Here is a 20,397-nt window from a genome sequence, read left to right as displayed (position 1 = left end):
ACATAAATCAAATGTGCTTTCCACTTCACTGAAGAAATTCCAACCTGCCCATGATAATATCTAAGCACCACCTAGAGTAGGCAGGTTGGCATAGCAATATTAAAGGCTAGGCTCTATGATCTTGGAGGTGTTTTCCAACCTTAATGATTCTGTGATTTTATTCACAATGGAACCTGTGCTCTGCTTCTGCTGAGGTGGGAATTTCCCTGTTGGATGTGCAAAGCAGAAGAAAACACTAATCTGTTATTTTTTATTAAGGGAAGGCTTTGGGGTGACCTAATTATGGCAATCCAGTACCTGAAGGGAGCCCACAAAAGACATGAAACATTTTACAAGAGCGCGTAGTGATATGACAGAAGGGGGAACAGCTTCAAGCTGGAAGAAAACAGATTTCCATTCTTAGGGGAAGAAAAGCCAAAACAAAAACCAAAAACCACATTTTGGAGCAAGACCTGCAGAGCCAGTCTGAGGTGTGTTGAAGTAGGTAAGAAATTTTGCCATCCCTCTCTACAAGAAGCAATATACATCACCTCCATCAGTATAAAACCTAATTTAGAGATAGATGACCTCCTTGCTTCAGTGCCATTTTAGACCAAGAAGCAATAGTTTATAAAGTGTGAAGGGAGTTGGAGTAGTGAAAACTTCCTCACATTTGTTTTAATTTAACAAGGAACAGGAAATAAAAATCTCTCTAAATAAAAATAAGGTATGTTCTGCCATGCCAAGAATTTGTTCTACTTTGTCACATCCATGTTTTCAAAGAGGTATATAATACCCTGACTCTCAAGAAAAACGATTTGTAGAGGAAGCAAAAGGGAACAAGGAAAGGGAATACCTAAAGACCTTGTTTCCAGAATTAATATTTTGTTCAGAGTAGAAAAGCTACAACAGCGTGAGATGAGGACAGCAGTCTCCACTTCTTTATGAAGTGCAGGTTGTTGTGAAATAATTATTTTTTCCTCCTGTTTTCCATTGCTTTACTTTCTTTTCTCCCTTTTAAGTAATTGAAAAGCCACAATTGAAGAATACGCAGGCACAGCAGCAAATCTTCAACTCTGAAGTTAATTTTGACTAAAAAAAGAACTCCAAAGCTATACAAAAATTTCAAAGAAGGAAAGATTACATACTGCAGAATCCATTAAGTAGGAAGTAGTTGAAGAGATCCATCATTCCCCTCAGTATTCTTAGGAGCTGACCTGTCCTGTAATTGAAGTTACCATATCTCACTTTGAAGAGTTTCTTTTCTCTTTCTGGAGTGGCTGTGTCAGTGCTAAGCTCCTCAGGAGAGACAACTTAATAAGAGTATAAAAAATGCTGCCCTCCTTTGCTGCACATAAAGGTCTTTTTTTTTTTTCTTTGATTTTCATTCAAAATTAACTTCTCTATTTTAAAGAAGTAAAGTAGGTTTCACTGGAGGAAAACATAAGAATAACTTTGAAATGTGTGTCTCAGGTAAAAGTCCTCAGCAAAGGGTTTAAAAGCAGAAATCAGAGCAAAGCTTCGCAAAGTTATTTGTGTGGGGGATTTGGATTTTTTGTTGGGGCTTTGGTTCGTTGATTGGTTTATGTTTTTCCTGAAACCATGTTTTAGGAGATCCTTAAGCACACTTCTCACAAACAGCATATCTGTGAATTTTAACCATACAAATGAATTAATCTGCTCTGGGTTTTGCTATAATGAAGCAAACTGACTTCATGAAGAATGACAACTACATAGATTTGTATTTGCTGTAGACATTGGAAAGAGACTTTATAAGGAATGACATTTTCATGGATCTGACTTTAGATTTCATCTGCTTATGCTCTCTCTGGTCAGAAATGTAATGACTGTTACCATGTGAAGAGAAGGACTAAGAAACACTGGGAGAGAAGTCCACAGTGTTTGCTGCTGCTAAAGTTTAACTCATGCTCTGGACAGATCCAGAAGGAGATTTTGCTAAAATACACAAATTACTAAGGAGAGGAAGGCACAGCTCACTGGTTCCAGAATTCAGCAATTTGCAGGTCTGTAAACAGCAGTTTTCATAAGTTCTTAGGCTTCTAACATAAGCCATGCTTGGTGGTTGCAAAGGTTAAATAAACAGGCACAGCTCCTTACCATTCTGCAGCCCATTTAATACTGATTTTAAACACAGCTTATCTTCTTCCACCCTCCACTCCAACCAGCATTTTGGTTAAGCTTGGAAGGCATCATGGAATATAAATAATCAGCAAAGTATCCAGAAATTAGACTAAACATTAACGACATCAAAGCAAGAGTTGAAACAGAAGAAAAACAGCAGATCAGATATTTAACCAAGAAAATATTTCATTCATCCATCATTTCTTGCAATTAAGTAGTAGATTGCTTCCTATGCTTTCCTAGAGAAAATATGCAAAACACAAACATGTTTTTATAACTACTGTATGGTTTTGATTTACAGTGTGCTCCCTGTATTCAAATCTAGCTCACTCTCCATTTTTGCTGCTTGGTCCTCTTGTATTGACCAAGAAAAAAGTTATGAAGGTCAAAGCTCTCCCTGGAATTCCCAGAGAGTCTAGAAATAAAATTAGCAATCAGGGAACTAAAAGATACCAAAAGAGTAAAGTAAAGAGTTCTAAATCACAATTTCTTCACTTGATCTCGACTACAACTCTATAAAAATACTACAGATATTGTATAAATCACTAATAGACCAAAACGTTTATTTTTTGTTTCTTTCCTTTTTTTTTTCTCTAAAGTAATTTTTCCCTTCAATGTAGTCCCATTCATCTTAATGTTTTTGGTGAAGGGTAAAAGAACACACAAAAATCCTAAAGTTACAGATTTTAGGGCCTGTAAAGGACATGCTATGACATCTTCTGTCCTCCTCTACTTAGACGTCTACTTGCACAGCTTTCCCACTGCCCTGCCTGCAGGGTTTGCACAGGGTTCACCCTTTCCCTGCCCCAGCAGCCAGCCCCCCTCCTGCCGGGCAGATGTCCCAGCACTGGCCATCTTGGCTAATCCCAGCCTCTCTTGGCTCCCCCCATGAGCAAGGAAGAGCAGAGGTCAGTTCTAAGCTGTAGGTCTGGCTCCCTGCTCTGCCCAGCTTCCCACGTGTAAGAGCTGCCCAAAAGTTGAGGTCCTGTGCCTGCTCTCACATGCTGACACCAGCAGCTCCCAGGCAGAGTTCCAGCTGCATACTGGAAGAAACACTGGATCAAACCAGCAACCCCTCAAGTATTTCCTTGTCCTAGCAGCTTCCAGAAAAACTCAGTCCTGAGCAGCATTCTCTGCAAAACCCTCTCCAGGCACAGCTGACTACCCCAGCACTTGGCAGGGCAGCCTAAGGCCCATACTATGATTCCCCAGCATCCTTGTGAGCACATCTGCAGTCCCCTGGGAATAGGGCAACATCTAATTAAAGCAGATGGCCAGAGAAAATTCAAAGGTCAGGATTAAAGTTGCTGGCAGAAGCCCTGCTTCAACCATCCATCTAAATTATCAGCCATAGAAGCCAACCCATGCATGCAAAGCCAACTGCAGTAATACTTCCTTAAATAAAAAATGGCCTTGGAATGCCTTTTTCACTTATTCCTCCGCAGCTTCTTTCCACAATTTTATTTAAAAAAGATGTATCAGTAAATCAAAGGAATTTGGACATAACTTTTCTAACCACAGACCCTAGGGAACAGGTGTAGCACACAACTTCGCCATCCATTTCCTTTCATTACTCATAATTTTTGGCTCAATTGCACTTGTATTTTTACTACAGTCATATTTCATCCCTTTCCTTCTCATTAAAAAAAAATAGAAAAAATACAGGTACCTAGCATTTGATATCTCTGGAATCTAGCAAAAATGCTGACTCATGAACTTGCATTTCCATTTTTACTTGAAGCAAATAAATTAAACACTGCAGACTCCACTCAAATAAACCGGGTGAGAGGCAAACTGCATTAGGTTCTGAGATGCTAATGGCCTTTCAAGGTTCAGCCGAGTCTTTCTGCCTGCGAGGCGATAAGTGCTAGCCCTATTCTTCTCTCGATTGGTGTTGTTTAAGTGCTTAAGGATGTTTGCGTACTTGCCAGAGTAGGCGAAATAAACTAATTAAAGAGGAACAAAGCAGTCCAGGAACTGTCGGGTGTGGGAGAGGCAGCGTGAGAGGGAACTGCGCATTCAGAATATGCTATTAAATTCACTGTTGCACGGCTCTGTAACTAAGTACAGTTAAATGATCTACAATTAACTACTGTTTAAAAAGAAGTTGGATTTTCTAATTTTCCCTATTTTTTTGACAGTGAATGTTTTTTCAGGTTTTTATTTTACTCTACATTTCTTGCCTGTTTTTCTGAAAACACTGCTCACTTCCCACCCTAACCGTGCATGAAACAAAAAGCAACTAAGGGTTTAAAATAATCTTTCATCTCCCCAACTGTTACAGCCAAACTTAAGTCAAAACCCTGAAATATTTAATGCTTATATATCATAAGCCTTTCAGTACAAATACATTTTATTTCCCAAGGGCTTATTTTCCAATCAAAGATTTCATTTCTAATTGGTTTTGAGAAGTCTTTAACATCAGCAAACAAACAAATTGCCCGTGTACACCAAAGAGAAGGAACATAAAAAGTGGTAAGAAATTTTACTGGCAGTCCTGTTTGGGTAAGGAAGGTGACACAAGCATAAAATAAAAAAGGCTTGCATTTCATAAGGGTTTAGAGGTGAACTCATACCCTTCCTTCATGCCTCCCTGATATCAATTAATTATCTGAGGAAGGAAGAGGCTGATGCTCGGATACACTACAAAAATAGAAAGGTAAAACGGAATTTTAAGCCAGGTTCTCAGAACCCTCAGTAAAGGGTTACATCCAAAGGAGAGGACAGCTCTGGAGTGAGAGAGAACAATGCTGACACCACGTGGAAGAAAACGCTGCTGGCTCCTTCCTCTACTGCTAACTTGAGATGCCTGAAAATCTTACATTTGGGTCAGGTCTTGTGGTAAGTGTTTTGAGCATCAGAGGAAGACCACACACATTCTCTGAAACCAGAGATGTGTGTTATTCTAGTGGGTACACCAACAGATAATTTATAATCCTCTTCCTTATAGTGTAGCTGATGTTTGTGAGCAAAGCAACTGGCTGCTGCTGCCGTGAGCACATCAGGTGTTGCTCCCCCTCACAAACTGCAGATGAGCATCCTTCACCTGTAATCTATACAGGTCCTGTAAGTCTGACTGTGTGGGAGCTTTTGATGTGCTCCATTCCCAGCCAGACTGAAAATGCGCATTCACAGAATAAGTAACAAAGGTGAGACTCCACTGCACTGGTTTCTGTGCCCATACTGCCTTCAAAACCATTTCCCAGGCCACGGAAGGCCTATATCAGTTACCAATTTTAGAAAGACCTTCCCTTCTCCTGCACTTTGTATCCTTATGGAACAACAGCCAGGGATCAGGGTGAGCAGCTCAAGGCACTGCCTGAGCTCTGCTCTTGTACCACTGACTGCAGTGAAGCCTCAGCGTTTCAGCTGCTTGTTACAGTAAAGCACAGCCAGCAGTGTTCTCATTTGTCACACAGAGCACACCCTCTCTTGCCAAGCTTCTCTCCTAGTGCAGCTTTGCCCAGACCAAAAAAAAAAAAAAACCTCAAGATCCCAAACAAAAAAAAAAAAAAAAAGGAAAAAAAAAAGAAAAAGAAAAAAAAATCAAACCAAAAACAAAACACCAAAAAAAAATCCCAAAACCACCACAACCAATTCCCACACTTCTGTGGACTGGGAAGGGAAAAAGAGAGAAAAGTAAACAGCAGCACAACACACCTGGGGGGTTGAAGTGTGGCAGCAGTGTCCCAGAGGAGTTGTCCAGCAAATCAAGAGAAACCCCCAGCAATGCTGGAGCAAACATTAAATCAGTGACATTTTCTCCAGACCCTGCAGGTCCCCACAAAGGGAGAGTAGGCACTCTCATCCTTTCCAAGTTTCAGATCTCCAGTACAAAGGCCAGGCTGCTGCAGACCACAGGCACAGCACAGGAAAGCTCTGTTCCTTCCAGCCACAGGCAGCATGGCTCTGGCACTGAACCCCTAGAAGGAGTAATGAGTACTCCAGCCACATCCATTTGAGCTGTTTCAAGTCAAACTTCCCCAGCCTTCAGCAGTTTTCATCAAATCCTTATGCCCACAGTCAGTAACATATTCTGCTTTGCTTTTCCAGAAGAGAAGAAATGCATCTTTACAATTTATTGGCCACAATGTTTGTGGGGGTATAGAGCCTGCTTGCTTTGATCTCTACAAATAGCATTTTTCATCCAGTCTTCTGGTTCGGTCAGTACTTAAATAGAAAATTAAAATGTAGTGTTTCATGAGTCCATATTTTAGCAAGTTTACAAAGATTAGGCCAGAGAGTTTTTCTGTGGAATGGGAAATAATATTAAAAAGTCCCTCATTAATGTAACAGCAATCCCCACAGATGCCTTGACAAATCTCCTGGCACTTGACAAGGCACGTGCAGGGTTTGTTATGTTCATATCTAAAACAAACTAAAACATACCATTGTTAAGGAAGAATCTAAAATGAAAGAAAGCAATTAACACTTCTACAAATAGGAAATGGAACTATGTTCTCCTATCCAGGAAAAGCTATTTTGACAAGACGATTTAGTGTAACCTGGAAACTTCAGATAATGAGATAATGTCTGGTTGGTTGTTCATTTGTTCTGAAAGGTTTCAGCTAATTCAACAAGAATTGTCATGGGATTACCAAAGTAAAACACCAGTTAAATTATTGCTGTCCTCCACATTGAGGATATTCCATTTGAGAGACCACAATTCTATTTTATGACAACTTCCCATGCAAGTGAGGCACCACATTTTTTTTTCACAGAACAGAGTTAATGTTGAAATATCCATATCCTCTTTGGAAAAAGCTAAACCCACAAGATTAAGAAAGGTCTCCAGACCACAAAAGCCTTCCCAATAAAGCCATAATTTGAGCAGATAAAGTATTCATGAAATATTTAGTTGCATTTTTCTGACCTGCTCCAAACCACGCTACAGTTTCAGATTTTCATTCTGAGTTGTATGTGGTCAACCTGCAGGTCCAGGGTATTGTCCAGTTCCACTTCCCCATCCCCCTGGATCTCTGCAATCCCTTCAAAATAGGATTCTAAGATTGTAGAGAGCAGTCTTGCTGATATATAGTGAAGTATGCATGAAAGGACAAGGCAAGAGAAGAGAGCAAGAAATGAGATTCCTCAGGGTGTAGGCATTTCTCCTAACCAAACCCATGCTTTAATCAGGATACAAGCAGGGGCTTGTAGTCCCCCATAAAGTCATGCTCCTGTTTGTTTGCAAGACAAAGGTAGTGTGCCTAAATCAGGAAGGATTCATCTATGACTTCTGTACAAACAGGAGATGCAGAAACATGTTCTTGGACTAGATTAAAAAAAAAAATCCAGATTCAACTTTTATCTGGAATGTAAGAAGCAGAAATGACAAATTGCTATTAGCAAGGTTTGGTTCACAATTAAATTACGCTATAGAAGCTAAGATAATCTTGCACTCCTCCAACACAGCTATTGATATTCCTTGGGTTAAACAAGGAACTAAAAACAAAACAAAAACCAGTTATTAGAAAGGCCTCAGGTGAAAACAGACACCAAGGTACCTAACCTCTTTTTAATGAATTATTTAATCCAAAGATGAAAATCAGTTTAGTACCAGTGCAGCTTGTGGGCTAGGACAAAATGTTATAGGACAGCTTTAAATGCAAGGGAATGCTCAGGATTAGTCGAGTGGAGTGGGATAAAATCAAAATTTTTTAAAAATGCATTAAAAAAACTCCACACACAGACACAAAACCGCAGCCTGGTAGGATTCTGCAGCATTCTTACTCTATTTTAATGGTGAAAAATATATGTACAACACACAGGAAAAAAGGACAAGTTAAAATACATCATGGCTGGGATATAACTTTAAACCACTATCTTTATATATAATTGGTGGCTGTAAATAGCCCACTGTCTCCAGCCCAGGGTAATAATTCAGAACTATTACCCTGGGTTGGAGACAGTGGGCTATTTACAAAAAACTTAAACCCAAAACTCCTTCTCCCAGTCTGTCAGTCTGAATCAGCCAGCACACACAGTGTCAGTGGCATGGCTCTTGGAACTTTGAGACACTAAGAACTGTGCTCAGAACAATCCATCTGCCCATTTCAGCCCACAAACAACAAAACTGAGGGTTAAGTCTTGTCAGCTGTGTGGCAGGCCTGCCAGACTGGCATGGATTTACTGTGACAGAGCTCAGGTTAACTTTAAAACATGGAAAGGGGGGGGGGGGGGGGGGGGGGCAGGAAAAGACAACCCAGCAATAAAATCAGAGGAATTAAGTAGTCCAAATGCAAGTATCTGTGTAAAAGCCAGAAAAAAAAAGTTTCATTTCCAGGACGCAACAAGAAATCTGAGCCAGGTTTGCTATTTCACTTTTTGCTTGTTTTACTGGAAGAAAAACATGGACTTTTAATATGTTTAGTTTGTAAACCTAACTTTGATGTTTCTAGTTTAGAGGACCTTGAGTAATTGTTATATTATGAAAGATGAAGGATACCTATCCAATGTACCGAGTTTCCTGCCAAAAATTACAAAAACAAGATCAGCCACAGAATACTGAATTCCCTTCTTACCCACAGATGGGATTTCTTTCATAATCTTACCTCAGAGCAGGAGAGTACCCCATGGCTATGCCTTGTCTGAGGCTTTATTAAAGAACTTGAAAGCAGCTTTTCAGCAGAATTCTTTCCCACATCACCACAATTCCAGACAGACTGTGACATTTTGCAGAATCACAGGGAGTGAAGCTGGTTCTAAAACAAAAGCACTGCGAGTGAAAGCCTGGTTTCCTGGCTTCCCTAATACCTCTCCAATTTCTTTTAGCTGCTGATGCTTCCTCTAGCTTTGCAAACAGATGTCTTGGGACAGACAATATTTTTATTTTGCGTGCTCATTTGAGTACTGGTTTCAGAAACTCCCAGAGGTGGTAGTGACACGGCACTTGTTCAGAGAGAAAGGGGAGCTGGGAGCATGAGTTCAACACTGCTTAAGTGTGAAACAATCCTAGTTTCACACTTAAAGAGTGTCATTTGGGGCCATGTCTTGGGGCATTGAAGCAATATTTCAGAAACATCCTTTTATCAGTACAGCACATTCTTTATACCTGTGTCTGTACAGGTTTTGTTTTCAAAGAAAGCTTCCAAAGAACATTACAGTCCCAATATTCTCTTTGGGATATGTAATATGTTCTAAATACTGACTTTAACTTTGTATGAAAAGTCTGCTAGCTTTCCTTAACAGGGATACTTGGAGAAAGAAGACAGAAAATTAAGGAGTCATAAACACAAATATCATCACCCACATTTACATGCAGTGCTAATCTCTTCCACAGTCCATCACTTGACCTGGCACACTGCTGCCAGCCTCACCGTGAACCTCAAGGAGCACAAAACTGCACAGTGGAGTATTAAACTGCAGGGTTTGCTGCATTTCCTTCATGTCTTTTTCCAAAAATCAATTTCAAGTTAAGCAGTAATGATACACCACATCACAAAGTGAAAGCAAGATTTATATTGACCCTCTCTCTAAACCAGGATTTGTCTATCATATTTCTTCCCCCACAAGATTTTCAACAAAGAGACAAAAAATGAATGCAAGAGCTAGCAATGTTTTAGAAGACACCCAAGGAGAGGCCGGAACATACACAGTGAGTTCTAAAAAATAAGAGAGGGGTTCCAAACCTGATTTTGCTTTCCTGCATCATCAATGTATGGACAAAAACATACAAAATAAAATGTGTTTCACTCAAGGAAAAATCCAGTGGCTTTGATCTAACAAAGCTTGGCATTAATATATTTAAAGTAGAACAGCTTGTGATTTCTTTCTTGACCTTTTGCTTTTGCACTTGCATGTTTTCCCAAATTAGAATTTTAACACTCATGTTTCCTCTCCAGCTTAGGTATATCATGAATATTTACATTGCTGTCTACAAGGTACAGTCATTAATTACACTATGTTTAAGCAAATGTGTTTCCAATTCTGGGTTTCAACTAATGAAGCACTTTTGATTTCTTGCTGCAACTTTCTTACCTGAAGGCCATCTGCTTGTCTCTGTGAGAAACAAGGGTCCCAGTCAACAAAAAGCATCTCCTGATGTTGGAGCAAATACAGCAGGAGGCCATTGTAAAGCCTTTGTTCTTCACAAGCCAAGGGACTGACAGGAATCCTAAAGGAAGAGGAGATGGGTTAATCTTAGGAGCTCTCAGATCAAGGGCTGATACTGAGTGACACAGGGAGCCCAGCCAGTAGCCAAGGTAATTCAGCAAAGCAGCAATTGCTGGGACAGTGACCACTGGAGCTTGGGGAGTTCACAACAGCAGGACCTTTACAGGGACAGAGCCCCAACTTTGCTGCAATGGCTCACAACACAGTCAGTTTTTGGGGCAGCACAGCAGAGGAGTAGGAACCTGACAGGAGCCCAGACATGAGGTTCACAAAATCAAGGGTGAAAAGGATAAGCAAAAAAACAAAGCACCCTATCAATCTGCCATTGCTCACTGGCATTGGGGTGGAAACAAGTGGGTTTGTTCTACCTTCATTTATGAAAGTGAGTTTTGATCACTAGAATGTCTTATTACCAGAACTGTCTGGAAAAAAAAACCCACAGGTAATAAACTGCTTCAGTGTATTAATTTATAAATCTGTACACATCAGTTATATCAGGAAGTGGAAATTCCAGATGTTCCCATTAACTATGTTGAGTTTAGGTTGGGTTTTTCTTTCTTGCTTGATCGTCCCATATTTTTTAGGTTTTTTATGAATAGTAGTTGAATTTTTACTGTCCCTGTCAAGTCAGAATAATTTAATTAAAAGGATTCTTTACATAGGATTTTAATCTCAACCCCTGAAAGACTCATGTATTACCCCCTGCCAACTATTTGGAAGCTTGGAGAACATTTACATAAACGCTGTGCCCTTAATGGAGCTTCTCCAGCCATGCTGCACCAACTCAGTTACACCCAGCACAATATTAATATTTAAACAAGAAATTAATAAACTCTGGAGACTAATGTGGAGCATGAATACACCAGTCTTCTGTTTGCCAAATGAGTACATTCATTATTCATTTGCAATTTTAAAGTACAAATATACACATTGGGCCCAGTCCAATTGCTTTCATTCGTGTTCCTCTTTTGTAAACTTACTGTTGTTTCTGTAAGGACTTAAGTTTGGGCTCCTTTTGGAAGCAGAAGGTTTAAGCAGGGTTATAGCCAGGTATAACATAGAGAGATTTACAGGATGAACCACTGTGTCATCAGGTCCTTCTTTAGGATTAGTTAACACTTCTCTTTCTTGCATTCCCATTTTTCTTGGGACGGACTCAGTTTCTCCACAATAAACAAGGCTGCTTGTAAAACCTGGTTGACTGAGCAATAGCCTTTGCTGCATACAATCCTAAGAGATTATTCATCACTTACCAAACATCAACACCCTCAGCTCACAGGCCAGACAAGCCATATTTTTAGTCCTTAGTCTTCTTTTTGACTTTCTTTCATTTGCTTAGACAACTGTTCCTGAATCCACCTCTACCAGCTGTTAACTCCTTACCAGAAGGAGCACTGCACAAGCTACTCAGGAAGATAAATGGCTCTCAGACCTCTCATTGAATCCTCCTTCCCCTTATTAGCAAACCATGTTTGAGTGCCTAGTTCTCATTCCCTCCTAAAACAGATCTAAACTATAGACTGGGATGAGACAGCTGACTCCAAATATCAATGTCTCATCAGCAGATATTCATGGGTGGCAACAGGTGTGCATTCCAAATATAGAGAATACACTTCTAGTTTTCTCTTCAGCCACCTTCTACAATGACTTTGAATTAATTTTGTGAAACAATACTTCCTGCCTGTTCAGATGCTTCTGCTGCTACCAGAAACTGCATTATTGGGGTGACAGTAAGGTGGAGCCAGGTTCCCCTACTGCTAAATCCAGGCACACGATCCTAGGAAGAGCAGAGATACTGAGGTGTATTCTGCACCTCCCTACAAAAACCCCATAATCGGTTGTAGTACAAAACCCAGGAGAACATTCACTGCAAATAAGAAACAAGTAAAACTTGACCATCAGGAATTAGCTACTGATTTTCTCAAGTGAGTCTAAAACTTTCAAAGCTGCTTTGCCACAAAGCGCAGGCTAAAAAGTCCACACAAGTCCCCTGCCTTGGCTTTGTCCAGAAGATCTGCCAAGGTTCCCTGCTGCCACAGGCTTGCTGCAAATTTACAGAAACAATGAGTCAAAGTGAGTGGAAGCAAACAGCTGGCTGGCTGGAGTCCTTGTGCACTCATGCAAGAATTGCTCACTGAGACCAGAACTAAAAATCTCTTTACCAAGAGGAAGCATAACAAAGTAACCATGGAAATTTAGGCAACATCAGTCGGGTCTCTGATAAAAGTATTCTCATAAGCATTTACAGATACTAGGAGAGCAAAACCAGTTTTCCATGGTCCTCTAATGAGACTTGCAATATATTACCCATACTAAACCTTATAATTTTTGTGTTACAATAGCTACAAATCACAAAGTATGCACAGTATAGGCTTATAATATAAAAGTTTAATATTCTACTTTTGTGTTCCAAGGCCTGAGGGTTCCATGTTCTAACTACAGAATATTCCTACTCACAAAAAAGGTGCCAAAATACTGAGATAGGTGATAATCATAGACAGAATTTACACTTGAATATAAATAGGTAAGAAATTTAAAGTAAAAAGGCTCCTAAACATCTTTGTTTAGTGTCAAAGAAGGAAGAAATTTCACAAAAATGCAGATTGCCAGAACACATGAAGAACAGTTTTAACACCTGCAATGAATTTATGCCATACGAGGAGCTGCCATTACCTCCAGAAGGTTAATTCCAGCAAATGCATGGAGGACTTCTGCAGATTAGATCTAAAAGCAGTTTTTTCCATGACCTTCACATTTACACTGAACAACTATAGCAGGTACCACCCAACATGTCCCAATTTCCTACACTCTGGCTGCCAAATGTTTCATAATGTGCCAGATAATTGCACTAATTCTTGCTCTGAAAGACATAAAGGATATTTATGACTTTTTCCCCTGTGTCAGCAGATTTGATTTGCCACAGCTGACTACCTTGAATTTTGCTGCTGTACAGGACAATACCAATGATTTATTCTGAATCATTGAAGGCCTCAGGAAGTGGTATAGAGCAATCCCACTGACAGTGCCAGTTTCAAGGCTCTTCTCTCCGCCCAACTACCAAAAAGAGGATTTTTCATAACCCTAGGAGGTAACTCAAGCACAGCACCATGTTGTTAAATGTTTTACAAAAAAAAAAAAAAACCAACAACAACAACAAACAAAAAAACAAACAAAAAAACAAACGAAAAAACCCCAAACAAACCCGAGCTCCAGATTTACTGGGCTGTCTACAAGAGCTGGTGAGATCAGAATGACTTTAAAGAGGTGGAGATAACATTTATAGGGCAGACATACTTCTATTTATGGTAGCTGTTGTCTTGACCAGTCACTGGCAGGGAAACCCCGTGCTGATTGCTTTCAAGGCTTCTCAGACAGGTCAGGCCACAAGTGTTCAGTTTAGCACTGAATGTACCTTAAATCCAGGCAAAGGCACATGTTCAGAAGTAGTTGGGCCATGTCCCAGTAGAGTGAGATATTTAAAAACTGAAGCAGCTCATCAATCAATAAGGGAGCACACTGGATCCTTATGTGCAGATACAGGAATCAGTGGGCACACATAGGGATAATTTGGGAATGAGATAAAGGAACAAAGTCTTCTTGCATGCATGTGCGTGCACAGAAGCCCCAGGGGAGAGCAAATGTCACCTGGTGGCAGAAAAGTGACAGTCAGTGAAGCGCTTTTTGAGTTAATGTGGGGGCCAAGGGATAGATTCTTGGTGAAGGCCTTTTAGTATCAATGCTCATAAGTATCACCACGCAACTAATCCAAACACTGATAAATAAACCTTGTCTGTCTCCACTCATTTACTAACTTTAGTATTCAGATATTAAGGAACTTGGGGTCTGGTTGCAGAACTGCTTTGTTGCACTGCTGAATATCCTCCATGGTGAGGTTTTTTCCCAGAGGACAGAGTGGCATAGTTCCAACCACACCACATCTTGTTAGATTCTCTTCCTGTGCTTTTGTTAAAGATATAAACTTGTATCACGTCCAAAGGTTAAATTCTGGTTGACCTGGTAATAAACCCACAGAGCAGGAAAACTGAGACCACATATAGAGACCTATGAAACAGCAGCAAGGCTTAAAAGTCCATTTCCACAAAACAAAGCCTGTCATTGATGCTGGGCACCAATTTTGATGAATATATAATTTAAAATGAACTTGGCTTGCCATAAAACACCCAACTGAATAATAAGGCTTTTTACTGCATAGAAGATGTTAACTGCTGATAGATATATTTTGTAAAGTGTCATTGGCTTACAGCTCATATTAATCTGGAGTGGTTGTGATCCACTAGAACAAAGACTTACAAGTTGTAACAGGTATAAATATTTTAACATCCTCTAATGTCAACAGTGAAAGGGAAAATCCTCCATTATCTGATCACACTAGGCTGTTCCTTCTTATCACCTTGACTTGCCTGGCATGTTGGCCCACCTCTCGTTTTTAGCTTCCAGTTTTGTGCCCACTCACCACTACCCCACACATGACTTCTCTAACTCCAGCCAAGCATTCACTGCTCAGCTCGGATGTCAACTTGAATTTTAGTGGCAAGGGCAGAATGAGTTGCTTCTCTTTCTTGATAACAGGGATTAAACTCTCTGATATCAAATGCTGTTGCAAGGCCAAAGTGGGGGTAAACTTTTCAGAATCAAATTGAACAACTAAGTAGCCCCCACAGCCAGCACTTATCTTGGCTCAAAAAAGAGAAGTAGCTGTCATTAAACAGCTTTCTATCCCTCATGTCTCTTGGTATGGTTTCTTACTTGAGGCTTGCCCTGTCTAGTCAGTGCCCAATAGAATGAAAGGGATCAGCCAGCTCAGGAACTGCCACATCTGCCCACAACACACCATATAAACACTGAACTTACAAAATGCTCCACTCTTATTGGACACAGAGTTATGACAGAAAGCCTCCCTGTGAGGTGTGACCTTGTGCTGTTTGAGGCAGCTGAGTAGAGAGGACTCACTTGAACAGAACAGGTCCAAACACGATGGCCAGGTTTTCCAGAGTCATGAAATTCACTGCACTGTAGGCTGCCACCTTTAACAGGAAAGCAGACAGGAACTGAAGAAGGTTTTGATGGGCTTTGGGCAGGCAGCTGAGCAACTGTCTCAGGTTCTCTATGCATTCCTTTGTGTTGATTTTGTATTCTGGGGAAAAAAAAACAAATCCAAACTTATAGCATAGATATTCCTCATACCAACACAATTTCATCACAGACATTAGATATAAGTAAGAAGGAAGGTTTTAAAACATATTAGAACAATGTGAAGAATAAATACATCCCAAACAGGATTTTGTACACTAAATTTTGATATATGTTTTTCACTTATGAATATTTGAGAACCATGGATTTTCCAGATACTGAGTTTTACACTCGCCGTTTCTGATATTTTTCCTCTTAAGGCAGAATCATCAGCGCTTGCTGCTTTCCTAATGAAATTGCAGGCAGGAGTCATGTACCTGAATCCTCAAAGCTGCCTTGAAAGACGGTACAAGGTTGTCAGCCTTGTCTCTCCCAAGAGATGTTACACATGCTGTATGATTCTCATTAAGAGGAATGAGAAATTGTAGCCTTTCAGCCCCACATCATCTTCATTTCCTGACTAATTGGTAGCTCTCAGACTCAAAACATCTTTGCTCTATAAATATGCAACTGCAGTTACACAAGAGATGCTTAAAATTCTAAATTGGGGATACTTAACATTTTCTTGTTTTGTATTCTTCAAAGAAGGGTACCAAGGCAGAAAACGGGTTCACAAACAACTCCATTTGATCAGCAGTTCCATATCAGTAGGATAAAGTCTCCTGGTTACTAGAATTGAGGACAGTACTGCTCAATAGTTGGCAGCTGTTGCTCAAATTTGCCATAGATCACCAGGACACATCTGCGTAGCTTTGACATTGCTTATGAGCAAATCATGCCCTTGAGGGCAATTTTAGCCCTAAAAACACATTCTGTGCAGGCCAAGGCCCATGGTGCTCAACTGATTAATGAGTGAAATGGAAAAGGGGATGAAGAAGAAAAAATAAAAAATAACAGCAAGACTGTCCAGGGTAGAAAAAACAAAGTGCTCGCAAAAGCCCCATAGGTCATTCTGGACAGACTTTCACAGTTCATGAAACTGCTTCCTTTCTCTTTCTTTGTAAACTCCTACACAGGCACTTCGAACAAAAGCAGTCAGCAAAGTAACCCGCAGAAGCCATTTATTTTTATGCAAACACCTGAATTAGCTACCAGTCAGAATCACCAGCAGACTGAGAACAGAGCTCAGCCACTGCAGGCACAAACAGGGGACAGGCAGAGGGCTGCTGGGGTGCTCTGGGCTTTGCACGCTGCTCCACACACTGCTGTCCAAGATTATAAGAGGACTGGAAAAATAAATGCTAACTGAAAATACAGTTCTAAATAAGAAGAGTGATGTGAACAAAAACCTCCTTTAACAGGGAAGGTTAAATAAAAAAAAAAAGAGGCTTCAGCTTGGAAAAGAGAGAAGTGAGGCAGTAGCTACATAAAGACACAAGCAGCATTATGGTGGTGATTACATTAAAACTAAAAATATTATCTCAGTAATTAGTATGGTATACAATTTAAAAAAGAAAGCATGCAGAAGAAGAGCTTTCTCAAAGAAAACAGGATTGGATTACAGAATTCATTGCCACAGGAAGGAAGAGAACCCAAAAGACTTAATGAATTTTAAAAAGACAAGTTCGTAGATGCCTGGTCCCTCCAAAGCAATTAAACATCAGATTCAGGTTAAGGAAACACAAAACCTTGTTTATAGAAAGTGTAAAGAACACATTATCTGTCACTGTCGAGAATGGACATAAGCTTGGAAGGCGCCCGTTCTGTACCTTGGAAAGTTTTTAGCAAGCCAGAACAAATATTGTCTGGAAAAACAGCCACTGGTAGTTCTTTCAGAAAGAGCTTCAGGAGACTGGCCACAGAATCAACATCTCCATCGTTAATAAGGTCTACTTTTTCCCCTTGATTGTACTTCTGCCTTAATTCCTTGATTTTATTTGCTGAGCCACCAACCCGAAATATACCGACACGCTCCAGACCTGTGTAAGAAATGCAGAACAGTGAGCAGTGCTTGTTTACTTAACCACGTCTTTGTGCTGAGAACTGGAGTTCAAAAAGCAAGAGCTCCTTTAAGAAAGCACAATAGTTGTAAATAAGGATCTTCCAGAATTTACAGCTGAAAAGTAAAGCTTAAACAAAGGATATCAGTTTACATAAGCCAAGCAGGAAAAATATGAACTTACCAAATACCTCCAGGTACTCCACCATCTGTGTCACAAGAGAGGGAATGCCACATTGCTTTGCATCCTCTTCAAGGGTTTCCAGAGGAACACCAAATGTGCTTCTGTCTCTGCTGAACTGTAGCTCTGGTGAAACTTTATTTCTTGTGTGCCTAACTTGTATAGAAGAGAATGATTGCTGGGGAATAAAAACAGGCAAGTGGTAAACATTGACCAGCTTTTATTATTTTAACCTCCAAAGATTTCCAACTTGGGCAAAATTATTGTCTTCTTTGTAGCATCTTAGTACAGATTTTTTTTCTACTGTATATTCTTACTAATATTCTTCTGTAGAGCTGAGGTGAGACCTGTGATGGGGCAAACTCCAGTAAAGCCCCCTCACCCCTACAGTCAGCGAAAAGGGGCCCTGTGTTGAGGCAGATGGGCTGGTCAGGACAGAGAGGGGCCACTACCCCTCAAAAGAGCCCCAAAATCAGGAAAAAGCTGACCCTGTACCAGTGCACAGCCTTCCAGTTCCATGAAACCTATGAACTTCTACCTAATTCCTGAAGATAAAAATAATACGAGATTACGGAGGAACCAGAAGTGGAATTTCAGCGGCAGCCATGGCGCAAGCCTAGGAAGAGGTTCCTTTCTGCTCACCCAGTTATTCCAATATTCTTCCCCCAACAACTGATGCAAAAGCATAAGAAATCACAAACAGCTTGCACTTGTCATCCTGTCTGATGAAGGAAGCTGCTTTTCCATGCTAGCAGGGCGTGGGGGGTCTGTGGGCTCTGGCGGGGGGTCCTGTCCCTGAGGGCGGCTGAGGGGCTCTGTGAGGACGGGGCTGCCCCGGCTGTGCCCAGCCAGCTCTGCAGCCCCTCAGAGCCACCTGGGGAGGCTTTAGAAACACATTTCTAAATAGATGCTCAGATACATGTAAAAATAAAAGTAATAATTATGTATTTAACATTAATATCCCTCAAGAATATTTTAAAAAAGGGGAAATTCTGCCCGGCACTGTGAAAGGAGTCCTGGCTGCCCTGCCCTCTTTCCCACCTCCCCTAAGTCCCTTGCTTGCCTGGCAGGCAGGTGCCATGGCCCACAGTAATTGCTGCATTTCATCCTCATTCCTACCAGGCAAGGAGAGCACAAGTCCAAACCTGGACTTACCATTTCTGCACTAGGACTATTTAAATATTATCTAAAGGGGATTTTAATTATTTTTTTTGGTAGCATTATCTCAAACCAGCCTCTTTATCAATGTTTTTTTTATTACTATGTTTTCAGAAGGAAAAAGGAAAGATTTTCCTGTGGGTTTGAAGCTGAACTGCCTTAGTGAAGCTGTTTTTCACACACGCCTGCAGCAAAGCCATGAGCTGGAGCTCCAGGCCAGCTCTGCTGCCATGGCAAAAGCACACACAGCACTCGAAACACCCCAGGCCATTTTGCTCTTTCAGTACATAGGAAAGCTTAGGCTGTGATGTTAGTGTTACAGCATGAATAGTTATCTAAAAAGAACAAATATCAGCATGTGCCAAACATATTCTACAGCATTTTTGTATATAAGCTAGGAGGTGTTACAAAAAGCCTCTAAAATATCTGTGCACCATGACTGTAAATCCCTCCCTTTTCCCCTCTCAGATGGAGCAGAGAAAGGAGGAAGGGTGTGAGGAAGGAGTGAAGCAGCCAGATTTAAGTTCACTTACACAAATGGAAAGGGAGGCGCCTGCTCCCATGTCAGGCTGCAGCAGAGTGCCAGTGTTTCAGCTGTGCTGCTCCAAGACACCATCACCTTTCTTCCCCTCCACAAAGCCGTGCAGCCTGGCCAGAGATCACTGCAGCCATGGGGCTGTTCCTCTGCAATTAGCTTATCATAGGATAATTGCTAGGCATCACCTTAATCAGTGGTTTCCCTCCAGAGTTGGTGGAAGGTAGAAATTAACTCATAGTAAAAGAGGACTGCTTGCAGCCAGCACTTCCCTGTGGAGGCACCTTGCACAAGCTGAGGGCTGAGTTACCACCAGGAGATGTTTCCATGGCACCTACCACACACAATGCCACAGCTTCCCAAGCCACACTGCTCCTGGGCCTGATATTTGCTCTTGAGTGGGTTTCTGCAATGCAGATTTGCAGATATTCCTACTGCCTGCTGTCCCTCCTGCCTGCTACAGTAGCAAGGAAAATACTATAGGTGACCCTCTGCATATACATTATAGCTACTTGTTTATATAACACATACACAATCATTTTGGCCAACACATGGGTAAGGACCCAGCCAGTTATTTTAAAATATGAAGATGCAATTAAGCCTAACACCCTTTATAATTGTTTCAGATACAAAGCCTTGTCCTGGGAAATAAGTCATAAAGAAGCAGTGTTGCAGTTAAATCTAATTGAGAGAGATTTTTTACACAAGCTTAGTAGGGTACATGTGAAGCAGAAGCAAAACACATAAGGCAAAAAAATGGTAGAGGTGCTGAACCAGACCCCTTGGTGGAGCACTAGAAAAGGAAGAGTTACTCCAACACCACGCTGAGGCAGCACAGGCTGCAAAGACAGCTCCCACTTCCTTAGCAGAAGGAATACCACTTAAAAACTAGTGCAGAATTTTAGCCCACTTACCTCTCCACAAGATCCCTCTATAAGCTCTGAAAAGTGCTGTGGCTTAGGGCTTCCTTCCTCTACCTATGGAGCTGGACCCAGAAAAATCCACATCCTCCCCACCACCCCTCAGCCTGGCCTATCTCTACAGACAAACCCCACCTATGCCCATCACCACAGCTGTGGCTATTTAACCTGTTAGAAATGCTGTGCCCATCACCACAGCTGTGGCTATTTAACCTGTTAGAAATGCTGTGCCCATCACCACAGCTGTGGCTATTTAACCTGTTAGAAATGCTGTGCCCAT

The 20,397-nt window shown here is 40.9% G+C and overlaps 1 protein-coding gene across 1 annotated transcript in view; it reads right to left on the bottom strand.

Moving 5' to 3' along the window:
* Positions 1–17,532, bottom strand: part of FAM13C (family with sequence similarity 13 member C) — a gene marked incomplete at both ends in the record, with an annotated part of 111,724 nt that extends 94,192 nt beyond the window's left edge. Inside the window, 4 exons of the mRNA XM_084210334.1 lie at positions 10,099–10,234; positions 15,205–15,388; positions 17,094–17,303; positions 17,508–17,532. Of these exons, the coding sequence (XP_084066460.1) occupies positions 10,099–10,234; positions 15,205–15,388; positions 17,094–17,303; positions 17,508–17,532 (555 nt within the window). The remainder of the gene's footprint in view (positions 1–10,098; positions 10,235–15,204; positions 15,389–17,093; positions 17,304–17,507) is intronic.
* Between the last annotated feature and the right edge of the window lie 2,865 nt (positions 17,533–20,397).

Source organism: Fringilla coelebs, assembly GCF_963513975.1.
Source record: "Fringilla coelebs genome assembly, chromosome: 8".
Taxonomy (NCBI): domain Eukaryota; kingdom Metazoa; phylum Chordata; class Aves; order Passeriformes; family Fringillidae; genus Fringilla; species Fringilla coelebs.
Note: the sequence above shows the minus strand (reverse complement) of the source record. Positions and strands in the feature narration are given on the sequence as shown.